Source organism: Equus quagga, chromosome 11 (assembly GCF_021613505.1).
Source record: "Equus quagga isolate Etosha38 chromosome 11, UCLA_HA_Equagga_1.0, whole genome shotgun sequence".
Classification (NCBI taxonomy): domain Eukaryota; kingdom Metazoa; phylum Chordata; class Mammalia; order Perissodactyla; family Equidae; genus Equus; species Equus quagga.
Window position 1 is genome coordinate 79,902,256 of NC_060277.1, and position 15,688 is coordinate 79,917,943.

At 49.3% G+C, this 15,688-nt stretch overlaps 1 protein-coding gene across 5 annotated transcripts in view; it reads left to right on the forward strand.

Moving 5' to 3' along the window:
• Window positions 1-5,259: 5,259 nt before the first annotated feature.
• Window positions 5,260-15,688, forward strand: part of HNF1B (HNF1 homeobox B) — a 51,244-nt gene continuing 40,815 nt past the window's right edge. For 2 of the 5 annotated variants that reach the window (XM_046677248.1, XM_046677249.1), the window contains exons 1-3: window positions 5,260-5,604; window positions 10,197-10,396; window positions 15,357-15,621. In XM_046677248.1, coding sequence (XP_046533204.1) covers window positions 5,261-5,604; window positions 10,197-10,396; window positions 15,357-15,621 — 809 coding nt within the window. In that variant the 5' untranslated portion in view covers window position 5,260. Of the gene's footprint in view, window positions 5,605-8,152; window positions 10,091-10,196; window positions 10,397-15,356; window positions 15,622-15,688 lie in introns of those variants that run through there. The other 3 variants (XM_046677250.1, XM_046677251.1, XM_046677252.1) reach the window with 2 other exon arrangements.

A 15,688-nucleotide genomic window follows, 5' to 3' on the forward strand; every position in this document is an offset into this window, starting at 1 on the left:
GCTGGCAAACTGTGACCCCTGGGCCAACTTCAGCCAGCCAATTGTTTTTATAAACAGAGTTTTATTGGAACACAGCCACATGTATCCATTTATGTATTGCCTAGGACGACAGAGGTGAGCAGTTGTGGGAGACCGTACGGCACACAAAACCTAAAATATTAACTATTTGGCACTTTACAGAAAAAGTTTGCCAACCCCTGGAATATATCAATCTATAGGTTTTAATGGTGATAAACTATACACGGTGAATAAAGAAGAATCTGGAGGGCCACACATCAACTGTAAACAGGGGACAATAAGAAGGTGACTTTCACTGTTTACACTTTACACTTTGAAATTATTTATTTAATTTACTTTTTACTAAGTTATAACTTACAGCAATATGCACGATCCTAAATGTGTAGGCTGATGATGTATCTACCATCCTGATCAAATTATAGAACCTTTCTAGCACCCCAGAAAATTCCCTCCTTGCCCATCCCTGTGAACACATCCCCAAAAGCAACCTCAATTTTAACCTCTATCACCATGGATTTGTTTTTCCTGCTTTTTAACTTTGTATAAACAGAATCACACAGTACATACTCTTTTGGATCTGAGCAAGATATTTATTTTTAAACAACAGCTTCATTCCTGACAACTGGGAAAATCGAGAAATATAAATAAGGAAACAAAAATCATCCTTAACGGCATCATCCAGAGACGATCACTTGTTCATTTATTCAACAAGTATTTTATTGAGCATCTGCTATGTATCAGGCACCTCTCCAGGTATTGAAGAGTAAGATGTGAGATGGTCCTTGCTCTCATAGAACTTACTGTCCGTGGTGTGTTTTCTCATGAGCTACTCAAAAGTCCCATGTCCAGCACTACACAGAGGTCTGGCCTGAGCTCCTGGACCATCTGCCCAAAGGCCTGGAAATGGACACCCTGGTAATTTAGGACCACTTAGGAATTTCAAGTCATAAAAAAGTTAGAGAACTTAAGTGGTGATCCAGACCACATGGTCATTTTTCAAAAGTGGAATCAGAGGCCCATAGAAGGTGCTCACCAAAGCCTTTGGGAAGGTGAAGAATCATCCAGAAAGGAGTGTTGTATCCAGAGCTAGAACCTCAGGCTCCTAACCCTGCAGTCTAGAATGTTCTCCAGGCTACAATGCTGCTCTTTAACAATAAGGCTCCCCACCTTCTTCAGACCAGGATAGGGCACTATTTTTGTTTTACTCTAGAGATGATTTCATTTTGAAGCCTTCTAGAGACTCTCCTGAATCAAGGGGAAAGCCTTGGAGAATAGAGCAGCAGAGGATGGAGAGGACCAGGCTCTCCCTGCTGTAAGCAAAGCAGGCTAACCATGGAAAGTAGGGGGAAGACTCTGCACAAGCACGGAAAAGGAATATCACCTATGCTGCCAAGTTATAGGAGAGGTTGACTCCAGGGGAACCGCATTTGCTGTTCTGTGAAATTTCCAAGATGGTACTCAGAAAACCTTCATAGAGTGATGAGCCAACTGGATTTTAAATTATCTTACACCAGGGACTACATTTCCCGTAGAACATCTTAGGATTTGAACTGCAGATTCACTGTTTGAGCAGAAAAATCTAAATTGGTGTCTTCAAATTCAGTAACTTAAAAAAACAAGCTGGGAATAAAAGAGTCCAAAGAGATCAGCTGCCTCATTTCTTTGTATGTTTTCACAAGGTGCTTCTTCTTTCTAAACATGTGAGAGCCTGTCGTATTCCAGGAAGCTGCAGTTACTAATTTATTGAATCTTCACAGAGTATTATTATCATTTTCTGCCTAAGGAAACCGAGGATCAGAGAGATCATATAATGCACCCAAGTCACACAGCTGGTTAAGCAGATGTGAGGCCCAATTTAGGTCTGTTTGACTCCGATGTCCGCCCCCTATTCTCCGCTTTGGATCCTCCACAGAACCCCCCCTTTTCAACTTCCCATCTCCGAAAGCAGTGAAAGCTGGAGGCCTTGCTCTTTGATCCTAAAGCCCTGCTCAGAAGTCCAGAGCTCCAATCTCAGTCCTTCCATCAACCTACCCCAGCAACTCCAAGCCACCTCCTCAAATGTCCTATTTTCCCATCTCTAAAATGGGGCTGTGTATCAGTGCATCACCACTTTATCCTGTGGGCAGCATAGACAGAGTATTTCAACTGTATGCTTGCTTCTTCTATCTGGGGAAGTTTAACCAAAGGTTTTTATGAAATAGCTCATCTAATTAGCATTTATGCCCCACGTCCTGAAGGACTATCTGCTAGGATACTTACTATACTTTTTAAATTTCCATATGCTGGGGCAGGCATTGAATCTGTTCACAGATCTATAGTTACAGTTACTTGGCAAGCGCCCATATTACCCCAGGTGGTTGTACAAGGTAGGTCCCAGCAGGAAGATTACAGGAAGTTGCTGGATATGCATAACCAGATTACCTGGAAGACATACCTGGACACTCATAGGAAGTTTCCTTGTACTCTGTTAAACTTCCTGTACGTTCATATAGTTGGTTTGGGGTAGGGGGAACAATGGGTTTGCTGACACCTGAATTTTGAAAGATAAAGAAGCTTGAGAGTTACTGGGCACACAGTAGTTAGAACTACAAATCAAAGCTTTGTTGTTAAAAGGGAAGTGATTGCTGGTTTTTTAATGGGTTTTCCCAGCGAAACACAGAAAATGATCTTCATTACACTTGACTGCTTCTATCATGATAGCAAGCGAGAGACAGAGAAGAAGAGATTGTTCTCCAGGAACATTTACTCTAAACACTTCATTATCCCAGTTGAGGGGAGCTGGGTAGGCAGAGGGCCAGATTGTGAGGGGCAAAGACCAGCCATAGTCACACCGAACTAGACACAATAAGGGGAAATGAAGGACCCTCATTTCCATGAACTTATTACCCCGAGTTCTCAGGGAAGGAGAGACTGAGAGAGTGTAAACCTCCCCCAGGGCTCCATGCACACAGCCACTCCCCCTCTTTCTGCTTCCAGCACAGGTGGCCCAAGCATCTGTAGCAGACCCTGTACTTAAAAGAGGCAGCCTAGGGGCTGGCCCCGTGGCCGTGGCCGAGTGGTTAAGTTTGTGTGCCCCGCTGCAGGCGGCCCAGTGTTTTCTTGGTTTAAATCCTGGGCGCGGACATGGCACTGCTCATCAAACCACGCTGAGGCAGCGTCCCACATGCCACAACCAGAAGGACCCACAACGAAGAATATACAACTATGTACCAGGGGGCTTTGGGGAGAAAAAGGAAAAAAGAAAATAAAATCTTAAAAAAAAAAAAAAAAAGAGGCAGCCTAGCTCCTTAGCTGCCTGACTTGGATCAATCACCTCTGGAGTTTCAGCCCTCATACACCCAAGGATTTGATCCTGAACCAAGCAGAGGAGAGCGCTGACCCTTCCTCCCCACGCTGAAATTCCTGCCTTCCGAAACTAACCCCAACTTCCTTCTAATTATCTTTTAAAGGTGGGAAAGATAGGAGAATTTGCTTAGAAACGCCTTTGCAAATTCCCTGCTGATTTTTAATTTTTGTCGCTAATCTCCCAGTCCCTGCAACCCCAGTGTTGGATGGGCCTCGTTCTGAGAACCCTAAAACTCCAGAGGGGTTAGATTTTACTACTGGGAACTGACTTCTTGCCTCCCGAGACTGAAAACTGTGAACGCTATTATCACACCAAGGAGTTCACAGGTGGTCTCATTCCATGGATACGATGCCCCTCCCCTGCACTGTAGGTATCAGTATTTTACAGATGAGGAAACTGAGGCCTAGAGAGGGGAAGAGGGTGCCCTCTGCTCCAGGAGCTATGGGTCTGCGAGCGGTGGATCCTAAAAAGCCCCATCCCCTGGTCTGCAAGTCAGGTCCAGCCTGTAGGTCTGAGTGCGCCTCTCGCCTCCTTCCTCCCCCGCGCCCGGGGAGGATGCGAGTGAAACTCCGATCGCGCTGAACGGTTCCCGGCTTCCTTTCCGGCCCAGGCCAGGGTGGAAAAAAGACTTCTTTCCTTCCGCAGCTTTGTCGGCGCCTTGTCCACTCGCGCCTTCTCCCACCACTGCCGCCGTGACCTCGCGCCTGCAGAGCGCCGTCCCTGGCCCCGGGGACCGCCATGTTCTGGAGCTGCGAAGAAACCAGAAATCAGTGGGCCCGAGGACAAACGGCTCCAGCTGTCCATCCAGCTCCAGGCCAAGCCTTGCTTTCACCGCTGGAAAGGAGGCCGCGCCATCCTACTTTTGCCCCGAAAGCAGAGGCGCTTTGATATTCCGGGTTTAAACCTGAGCGTGCTAGGCGTCCAGCTTCCCCGCGGCTTTGGCTTGGCCAGGCTGGGTGCTGTTGCAGCTCGCTGCTGGGGCACCTAACTTTGGCTACACTCCCTGGCCATAAATTAGTCGGCGCCTCCTTCCAAGGGTTCTGTGGGCCTCCTTCCCGCTCGCCTACGCTCTCAGGGCGGGCAGTTCTGCACACCCAAACCGCCAGACCCGGTTGGTGAGCACAGAGCGGTAACCCGGGTAGAACTAAATGGGGTCCCAGTAATCCACGGTCACCCCGCCTAACACCTCCCACTTCTCCCAGGTCTCCGCGTCCCTTCCCAAGTGGTCGGTTTCTCCTCTTCCAGGCTGGCTCCCGGCCCACCAGCTGCGTCGGTTGAGACGCCTCGGAGGGTCTCTACGCTTCGCATCCTCCTCCATCTCCTCCCCAGAGCACCCCAACTTCCTCCAGCTCTCACCTGAACCCCGAAGCACAGTTTCTTCTTCTCTCCAAGCTAAAGCCGAACCCGCAGCCGGTGGAAAAGCCCCTGCGCCTTCCACGCTAGGCTGCCAACTACTTGCTTAACAAGTCCAAAGGTCAGCTAAAGTTTGGCTGATAGAAAGAACCAGTACAAGAAGGTCTTCAGCCCCCCAGCGTGAGTACAATGGACCCTGGCAAGCCCCGCTCCCGGCCCGGGTCTCTAGCTCTCCTCGTCTGCCCCTCTTGCTCTCCCTCTCTCTCGGTTTTCCCCCTCCCCACCAGCATTTGCATCTTGCCGAAAGCCGGCCCTCCCCACTAATTTGCATATCTTATATGGCCTAATGGTGGCGATCATGGCAAGTTAGAAGTTTTCTGACTCCTCTCGGAGGAGACTCCGGGACCCCGGGGAGTAACAGGTGTCTGGAGGCTGAAGGGTGGGGGGGTTCCTGGACTTAAGGTTCGCTTGTGAAACTCCCCTCCACCCTCCTCTCTCGCACCCACCCACCCCCTCACCCCCTTCTTTTTCTGTCCTTGGAAAATGGTGTCCAAGCTCACGTCGCTCCAGCAAGAACTCCTGAGCGCCCTGCTGAGCTCCGGGGTCACCAAGGAGGTGCTGGTCCAGGCCTTGGAGGAGTTGCTGCCGTCTCCGAGTTTTGGGGTGAAGCTGGAGACGCTGCCCCTGTCCCCTGGGAGCGGGACCGAGCCCGACACCAAGCCTGTCTTCCATACTCTCACGAACGGCCACGCCAAGGGCCGCTTGTCCGGGGACGAGGGCTCCGAGGACGGGGACGACTATGACACCCCTCCCATCCTCAAGGAGCTGCAGGCGCTCAACACCGAGGAGGCGGCGGAGCAGCGGGCGGAGGTGGACCGGATGCTCAGGTAGGCGCCCACCGAGGTGGGGAGCGCGCTCCCGAGCCCCTTGAGCCCAGGGCCTTGTGCCTAAGCAACACTGCGCCGAACCGCCCTTGCCAAGCCTGTTTCCCACCAGAGAAGTCCCCCGGGGGGCGCTCCGCTTCTCTCCCAACACCTGGACCCCTCCCAATCCCTCAACCGGCCGGCCGGAGCCCTGAGGCTTCACCTCCCCCTGCCCAGGCCAGCGCCCAGACCCGAGGGGCCCTGTCGGCCGGACTGGGGCTCGGCCTGGGAGACCCCGAGCTGCGGAGCCCTTTGCAGGGAGGTTTGCCCACGCGACTGAAGGTGTGAGTGGGTGCAGTGAAACAGAGGTGATTTCCCAGGAGACGAGGCTCGGGCCCGCGCGAGCCCCATGCCGCGCATTTCTCCCAAGCGCCGTCTCTCCGGCCCAGGAAAACGCAGGCCAACCTCGGGCACAGCGTCCCGCCGTTCTTTGCAGAGGGACAGGCGACCCCCGGGGCGGGGGTCTAGGGGGCGAGTTCTCTGGTGGGCATACCCATCTGCAACGCCCATGCAACGCCCCTGGATTACCCGGAATCTCCAAAGCCAGTTGAGATTTGCAAAAGAAAATATTTGCTTGTTGTAAGGTCAGGATAGACCCGCAAGGGGCAAAAGAAACCAAGGATCTAAGCAAGCCAGGGGCGAATCGCCCCAGTTCGCGGCGGATTTGGTCGCAATCTCGCCGCCTACACCCTGGCGTCCCCGGGGAATTCAGGCAGGCTGGCTGGCTGGCTATCTACCGGTCCCGGATCGTTCGCTGGGCCTCCCCAACCGGCCTAGGGCTTTGACAGCTGGTTACTAATTATCCAAGGAGCCCAGCGGTTCCCCTAGACCGCACGCACAACGCTCCCGGCCGCTCTGCTTTAGGACCGAGCCCCCCGCGTGGCCCCGGACACTTGAGCGCCGCGGTTTCAAGGCAGGGCCAGGACCGAAGTCGCGCCCCGGGACTCGGGCAGCCTCGGTCGCGCGCCCGCAGCGGCCGTTTGGGATGGGATATGACCTTGCCTTTGAATTTGCTTTTTGGGGGGCCTGCGGCTTACTCTCTAGCAGAGACAATCAAGGGGACTTCTAGGTTTTTCCCCCCAAAAGTATTTTGCTACAAGACGTAGGTTTGGGGTTCTTCCCCCGCGGTTTCCCCAGGGGCGGCGGTTTCTGCCCCGCCGGGGTTAGGGCGCAGGAAGGTGAGAGGGGTCGGAAGGGAGAGGCCGGGGCGCGGGGCGGCCTGGAGGTCGACCAGGGCCTGGCAGACTAACCGAGCTCCCGCCGCCTGCCACTGGGGACTCGCGGGGCCTAGGCCCATCCTCCTGGCCACAGAGCCCGCTTTCTAGCCGGGCTCTGGGATGGTCTGGAAAACCCCAGGCGACCTAGTGCGCCCCTCCGCACCCAGCCCTGCGCGGGGCTGGACGCCGCAGAGATGTAACATAAACTGCAGCACGTGGAGTTAGGGTGTTATTAATTTATTTCTATAAATCATCAACAGAAAGATACACAAAGAGTCGTGATTAGGTTGAAAAGAGAGGCGGGTTATTCATTGGTGAAGCTGTAAATCCGGCTTAGAGGGGGAAGGAAATCAAAACGCCGACGCGGGGCTGCCCGCCGCTCCCAGCGCACACGCACGGCGCTGCGGGGCGCTCCCAGCCAAGCCCCCCGCGCCGCCCGCAGCCCTGGCGCCCGAGCCGCCGGCGCAGCCCCGGGGCGGCCGACACCTGCAGGCCCGACCGGCGCAGAGCCAGGCCCGGCCCGGGTCCGGGACCTCAGCCCTCTTCCCTCTGCTAAGCCCCAGCTCCAGCGGGGCGGGGAGGGAGGCATCGGGGGCCGAGACCCTCGCTGGGGTGGGGACGCGGGACAGACCCCGAGGTTGTTCTCGCTTGCCCAAGCGGGTGCTGCCTTCCCTCCCCCACCTTCGGGAGTGGTCGGACTTTATTAAAGTAATTTTTCAAGAAATTGCTAGCGGTTCCCAGGTCACTGCACAGTCGGCTCCTGAGCGCCAGACACTCCCACTCCCTCCTTTGCCCACCCTGCTCCCCTAAGGCGGAAAGAAAAGAAGAAAAGTCACGTTGGGGAGCGCCTGGACGCTCTGCAGCGTCCTGGAACAGAAAGGCTAGAATAGAAAGGAAGATGGGGCCCGCGCGCCTGCTGCCCGGGCCCGGGCTCCAGGAGGGAGCCGGCCTCTAGGCTGGCGCGCGGGGGGCGTTTGCAAAGTTGGCTGCTTCCTAAGAAGCCAGAGTGGCGGCTTCTCACCCAACGCGTGGCGACCTGTGCGGGGTCCAGGGCTTTTCTGCTCGTGGGCAGCAAAGGCATTGTTTGAGAAGGAGCGCGCTGGGCCGGCGAGAGGCGGGCGCCGCGGCCGGGCGTTTGACACCTGCGCTCTGAGCACAATGGCCCGGCGCGCTTCTCCCGATCCGTGTGTTTACCGCGGGTGGGACCCCCGAACACGAGCTGTATTTTCAAATAAAGAAACGCAACCGGCTCTCCAGGCTTTTCCCGGTGAATACATGTGAATTCTGTGATCAGAGGGCTGGAAAGGTGTACCTACGCCATCTTACCCCCAACTCTAGTCCTTCAATGCGGGCTTAAAGGTTTGCTACAGTTAGAAGGTTTTCCTGGGCTTTTTTTTTTTTAAACCTTCCCAACTGGTAAGCTAATTTACTCTTTCCACGGAACCTTTCGCTCTAAGAACATTACGCTATTTTGCTAGGTTTCTTAGAAACCAAATGAACACAGGTAAAGAAACAAATCAAAAATAGAGTCTGTTAAAAGAATATTGAAAATCCAAATACTTTTTCTAGCTTTAGAAGCAATTGTTCGTATCTGTCGAAAGTGTTTTTCCACCCTGAAAATATCAGTGGAAATATTCGCCAGTAATAAGTTTTTAAATGACCGCTAATGTTTGCACGGGTATGTCCAAAATGTTACATTATTTTTCTCTTAGTCGAGGTGCGTTCTCCATATTTGAAACTGTAGCGCGTTTTCTCATTTTTTGTTGTCATTACTTCAATATGTTGTATTACTTGGAAGTACCTTTATAAATACTTGAGAAATTCGTTAACTTATATACAATTCATCTAAAAAGTTCACGTTTCTCAAAAACATCTCTATCAAAGCCTATGTTCTCATGAATTTAATATCAAAGATTTGCTAAAATAATCAGAATTATTCAAATGCTTACAAAATATCTTAGTTTAATTACTAGATTTTTAAATCCATTAAACAAAATTAATTTTATTTGACATATTATGGATACCATTTAGAAATAAGTTGGTTATTTCATTTGCAACACTGTATCTGTTTTGGCACAGCTTTATACTGTTTTTTATTTTTTCATCTGAAACTAATTTCTCCTTTCATTTTTTCGTGTTGTATCAGAATAGTATATACAACAACATACAGTAAAAGGAGGCTGTTTTTAAGTTAAATATGTAGCTGCATTAAATGCATTGTGTGGATGTATTTTTTCTTTAATACTTCTATTCTGTACTGTGCGTTATTTTTTAAATTTCTTGTTTTAAAGGATATCTCCGTTTTTAAGTCACCTATTCAATAAGCAAGAAAAGATATTGGCAAAGTTGAAAACATTTTCAATAAATAAAATTCAAAAGCACTAATGCATTGTTCTAAAGCTCTTTGCATGCCTGTGTTTAAAAGGAATGAAAAGTATAACCATATTCTTATTCCAAACTTGAAATTTATGAGAAACATTGCCTTCCAGATACTCTTATCATATCAGAGGAGAAATGTAAGAATAGAGCAAAAACGAGGCATTTGGGGTCTTTAATATCTTATTCAGAAATTGAAATTACTCATCCCCATTAGGTTTTATTTGGGAGGCGGGGCTGTGGAGTTTTTGGTTTGTTTTTTTTTTTCAACTGTGCTTGTCTGCCTCGCGGGAGTGATTCTTCCATCCCAGGGAGGAAGTTCCCTTGCATTTCTTAAAACTCATTTCACTGTATTTCTTAAAACTTTTCTGAAACTCTGCAAACCATTCAACATTCAGCTAAGAAGTCCTCCTTTCTTCTCAAGAGGTGGACACAAAAGTTTTGCCCCTATTTTATAAGACAAAAAAGTGAGACACCCATTCAGAAGGAAAATAATGTGGGAGATGTCTAGGTGAATTTAGAAACTGAGGCTACCTCCTATCCTTGTAGGATCAGCCAGCCCACCCCAGGTGAATGACTTTCCAGTGGGTCTCCTGCCTTTTAAGTCCCTCACATTCCAAGAAAATAAAGGAAAGCCAAATAAAACAAGAACTTTTCTTTCTGCTTAACCACACAGAGTGCTGGTAGTGCTTTCCCCTTCCTGAAGACGGGAAGTAATCTTCATCTTGGCCCTCCTGATCTGGGAAGGGAGGGTTGGAGTGTGCCATGTACGAGCTTTCGTCTTCTCTTTCGTTTAGGTTCTATAATGGTTTCTCACATCTCTGCCAAGGATGTAGCTTGGACAGGCGGAGATATAGGTGAGGAGCAGAGTTCTGCACAGAGTTTAGGTAAAACCCCTAGAAAGAGAATATTTCTCCCCGGGCATCTTCCACCAGCGTCCTAACCATCTGCTTATCTGTCTAGTGAGGACCCTTGGAGGGCTGCGAAAATGATCAAGGGCTACATGCAGCAACACAACATCCCCCAGAGGGAGGTGGTCGATGTCACCGGTCTGAACCAGTCACATCTCTCCCAGCATCTCAACAAGGGCACCCCTATGAAGACCCAGAAGCGGGCGGCCCTGTACACCTGGTACGTCCGAAAGCAACGGGAGATCCTCCGACGTAAGTGCTTTAATCCTGCCTCTGCCTCAACCTGGAGCGACCTTTGCCCTAATTCTGACCCCTGTGGGATGCCTCAGTTTCTCCTTTATCAGGAAGGCCTGCATAGCACTTGGCAAATATAGGGAAGCTGGAAGGTGGATTTGGCGGTCAGGTTGCTGTACAATGGGTTGGCTTATGTCATTTTCTTCTCCCATGATCCCTTACTACCCAGCCGGTTGCTTTGACAAGTCCTTCGGTGGGTGCAGTGTACCTTGAATTTTTTTGGTCCCTTCTCCCAACAGCTTTCTCTCTGAAACTAAGTAGGTAACAGTGGAATATCGTCCCCAAAGTAAGCCAAGCTGCTCCCCTTGATACATGACCACAGAACAGAGTTTCCAAAAAAGACATTTCACAGCAGTCAATAATACTGATCACTTTACTGTTATTTTCCTGCCCTCTGTAAAGAGTATAGAAAGTAGAAGGTGTTTGTATGCATAGATCTATTCAGAACCTGATCCTGTTATTTGGGAAGGTCTGGAGTAGAACTGAGTTCTGAAGCAATTAAAAGTGCTTACTTACATTTACAAAAATTGGTAGAGTTTTGGGACCTGGGCTGGTGAGCCTGTCTAATGAGGAAGCTGCTTCTGGCTGCGGCAGGACACAGGGAAATTGTCTGCCTGTGGAACTCTGACCAGTCAATTCTCCTCATTCTCATTTCCATCCCCAAATTTCCTTTCTGGCCCAAGATCTCTTCCACTCAATAATTCTGAGAGATTTTTGTTTTGAAATCCAGGGAAGTTTGAACTGCATTTGAGTGACAAGAGTATGAATAACATACTGTTTTGTTTTTAGGAAAGTATACCGTTACATTATTCTTTAATTATTTCAATTTAGCCCTTTCCCTAGGAGAATTTTGTATGAGTTTTCACTCTTCCCCACACTCTATCCTCTGGGCCGTGGCCTTCTCTGTTCTTGTCAAGATATTAGTTTCCACCACTTTCTGGGTTGGGTTTTTTCCCTCTCACTGGATGGCCACTTTTTGAAATCACTCTTGTTTTCTCTCACACCCTGCTCAAGTGATTGTTTCAGCATTTATTGTCTCAATGTCTGTGGGCTGGAAAGGCCTTCATGGTGGAAAGGAAGGTTCCAGGCATTCATCTTATGCTGTGATTGTTTGCTCCTTTGTTGGAAGCATTAAAGGATAGATTAGAAGAAGAGAGAGCTCTTTGCTGCATAGGGAGGAGGACCTTTGAAAAACTCTAGGTTGATCTGTCATCCATGGTGGCTAGGTCTGTAAGAATTTGTGTTTCTGACATGAAGCAACTCTCTGTAATTCCTGGAAAGTCCAAGAAAATTCTCAGGAGCCAGAGTCTCCAAAGGCCAGAGAACACTTTGGACCTGCCCGCACCCCTGTCCAAGCCCCATGTGGCATCTCCAGTTTGAGCTACCTCCGTGTATTCACTGGGAGCTCCCCCTGAAAGGAGAAGGAGGCAGGAAAGGCCAACTGAAAGCTTCTAAAGAGACAGAAGTCCTAGAAAGTTTCTCAAGATGCTCGAGAAGGGACATTTTACAAAAACTTGTGACAGTTTCTGCAAAGGATTTCTTATTGTTGTTGTTATTATTATTGTTTGAAAGTCACATGAGACAAAGCTTAAGAAAGATTCCTTCATTCTGTAAATACTATGTAAGTGCCTAATAGGAGCCAAGCCCAGTGCTGGGCTGTGGGATACACAGCTCCTTTTCTCCAGGGACTTACAAGCTAATGAGGAAGATGAGATGTTTGAATGAACAATGACGCCACTTGCTAAGGGCTGCTATAAAGATATACACAAGGGGCAGCAGGGGAACTGCTAAATTGCCTGGAGACATCACAGAGGGCTTCCTAGAGGAGGTGACATTTGAGCCAAGTCTTGAAGGATGAATACCATACACAAAATCAAGGGGAAAACATTAGGAAGTGAGATAAATAAAAGAAGGACACAAGTGAGTGGAGTGGGTGGAAGAAGAAAGGCGGCGGGGGCGGGGGGGGAGAATTTTGAAAAGATGTCACATGATTTCATATTTCCTTGAAAAACTAAAAATAATAAATGGTAATATTCATGGGCCCATCTACACGCACAGAATCTCCTTGCCCAAGCTGGCTCTTGAGCCTATAAGGAGGCTGCTGAACCCAACTTCTCCAAGCTAATTTTTATGAGCAAGGAATATTTTCTGTCTCCCCCCACCCCAACATTAAGCTGGACGGAAGTGGAGGAGAGTTGGTGGTGGCTGGAGGACATGTGGGAGTCTAATTCTTCAAAACTTGAGAGAGGCTAGGGCCGAGACCCTGAAGTGGGTAGAACCTGGATGTTTCTGAGCACCTGAAGGCAAGTCAGCCTTGGTGACCCTGGCACGCACTGGTTCTGAACACCAGGCAGCCAAGACACAGAGGTAGCCCCCCAAACTGTGGGTAGCTGGGAGTGTGTCTCACAACCGCCACAAACGAAACTGCAGGAGTCGGTTTTGTTACCTCCACCTAAGGCTGAGTTGAAGGCTTTGTGGGTGTATTGAGTGGAGTTTTTAGCAAGAGGTGATGCATAGGCTACTGGTTAGGAGGCTTAGCTTCTACAGGCTGCATTCTCATTCTGGCTCCTGCCCCAAGTCCATGCAACTTTGGGCAAGTCGCTCAACCAGCCTGATCCTCAGTTTCTTCATCTATAAATTGGAGATAACAAAACTTCTCACATGGAGAGGTTGTGAGAATTAGATGGGATGGAGACAGTTAGGGGACTTTGTATAATACCTCACCATAGAAATGGTTCAATAAACGTTAACCGTTATTATATCCGTTCACAACAAACGAAGACCCTCGAATGGATCCCAGGTCCTTGGGATCATCCATACTGGCTTTGGCTATTATTTATGGTGATGCCACAGGGCCACAGGGAGGAGGGAAGACACTGAGACAGACCCCCACTGAACACGGAACTCCTTTCTCCCCCTCTGCTTGTCCCTGACATAACTCACTTAGATTACTCCTGTGAAGAACAAATAATTTAGGGGCTGTGAAAGCACATAGGAATTTGGGTCATTGTGGTCGTCATCCTGACTAGGGGTAGATGTTCTAAAAGATTAATTAGTTCCCCTTAGGTTCTCACCCTGTCCCATTCCACAGATGGGAAAGCTGAGAGAGCAGGGAAGTAAGTAACTTAGCTGGGGCCCTACATTAGCTCATTGAGTCAGTGCCTTCCTGCTGGTAAATTTGGGAGAGACTCTCTCAGGTTCTAAAGGAATTGTTGAGAACCAGTGAAAACAGAGCCCTCGTGGCCTGAGAATCATCCAAAGTGGATGGGGCCCAAATCAAAGGACCCTGTGCTGTGTTCAGTCTGTCTACCGGGGAGATTGCTCGTTAACGTGGCCAATCAGCAGCTGGTTAAACAAAGCCCGATCCACCCCAGCTGGGGTCCTAAGTCTAGGCTGGTTAGGGGCCCACTGCTCCTTGTGACAGACCAAAATGGACATGGATCCCTAGACCAGTAGTAAGTTCCCCGTTGCTGGAGGTATATAGACTGCAAGACCACATGGTAGAGGGGTGTAGAGGGGATTCAAACATTAAATAGTAGCCTGACTTTGAACCTTGAGGATTTGGGATCCAAGCTGTCGCTGAGACGTGCAGGAGTGATTCCAGGAACCAAGAAAGAAAAACATCAAGGTCCAGAGCAGGGTGACCAGGAGTTGGGAAATGAATCTGTTGTGTGTCCTTGCTCAGCGGGGTGCTTGGCCTCTATGCTTATTCATCTGTAAAATGGAACTAATCACCCTGATGAACTCTGCTTCATGCAGACAGGAGAAAGAGAACAACAAAGCTCTCTTCTTCCACAAGTGAATATTGAATCTCATTTAAACCATATAGGCTCGGGTATCCCCAGGGGGCGAGCTGCTGTCTTTCTGTCATTCATTCAACAAGAATATATTAAGGGTCACTATGTGCCTGGCCCTGGGAATTGGACCAGACAGACAGCATCATTTCATCTGCACTTATCCTTCTCCATCATGTTAAATGCCATTCCTGGGGGCTGGCCTGGTGGTGAAGTTGTTAAGTTCGAATATTCTACTTCTCGGCGGCCCGGGGTTCGCTGGTTCGGATCCCGGGTGCGGACATGGCACCACTTGGCAAAAAGCCATGCTGTGGTAGGCGTCCCACATATAAAGTAGAGGAATATGGGCACGGATGTTAGCTCAGGGCCAGTCTTCTTCAGCAAAAAGAGGAGGATTGGCAGTAGTTGGCTCAGGGCTGATCTTTCTGGAAAAAAAAAAAATGCCGTTCCTGGTAAGGGCCTATGTTTGCAGCCCTCTGCATTTGCCATCTTTCAATGTGTACGCAAGTCTGTAAGGCCTTCCCCTCTTGGGCTGTTTCCCTCATAAAGGGACCTCTGGACACACACGCACACTCATACCGCTGTCTTTGAAATTGTCTGAGGTCTAAAGAGCTTCTTCTCTTCCCAGTACGAAGCTCTGGTTATATCTATTTCGAAGCAGTAGTCAGAAGGTTTTGCGTTGGGGCTTTTTCTAAGAGCGCGACATTATAATGCAGGTACTAGGCTACATCTACCTGTAGGGGTGGGGAGAGCTATTTTCATTCTCTGAATATTTTATCAAAGGACAAATTGTACCTTAGAGCATTTTCCCTCTGGACCGGAGACGGGGTTGAGCTCATCCCCTTGACATCAAAATACAAGAGTTCAGGAGTCAGAGCCTTGCTTCATGTCTGAGGGCCAGTGAGCCAATGAAAAAAAATAATAAATTGCCCTTAAACAATGGTTGGCTACGTCTGAGCTCCTTCAAAGAAAGGAAAGGCCTCCCTTTGCACTTCCACATGCAATAATGGCAGATCACACAGCTTAGGGGAGAGGAATAAAGGTATTTTTGTCTGTCTATCTGTCTGTCTGTCTGCCGAGTGAAGGCTACAGACCCTATCAAATCTACTCCTTTCTCTTTTCAGAATTCAACCAGACAGTCCAGAGTTCTGGAAATATGACAGACAAAAGCAGTCAGGATCAGCTGCTATTTCTCTTTCCAGAGTTCAGTCAACAGAGCCAGGGGCCTGGGCAGTCCGATGACGCCTGCTCTGAGCCCACCAACAAGAAGATGCGTCGCAACCGGTTCAAATGGGGGCCCGCGTCCCAGCAAATCTTGTACCAGGCCTACGACCGGCAAAAGAACCCCAGCAAGGAAGAGAGGGAGGCCTTAGTGGAGGAGTGCAACAGGTAACATCACCAGAAGCTCACTTGAGCAGGCGGGCAAGCATATGGACCCAGGATCCATCCCCTCAGT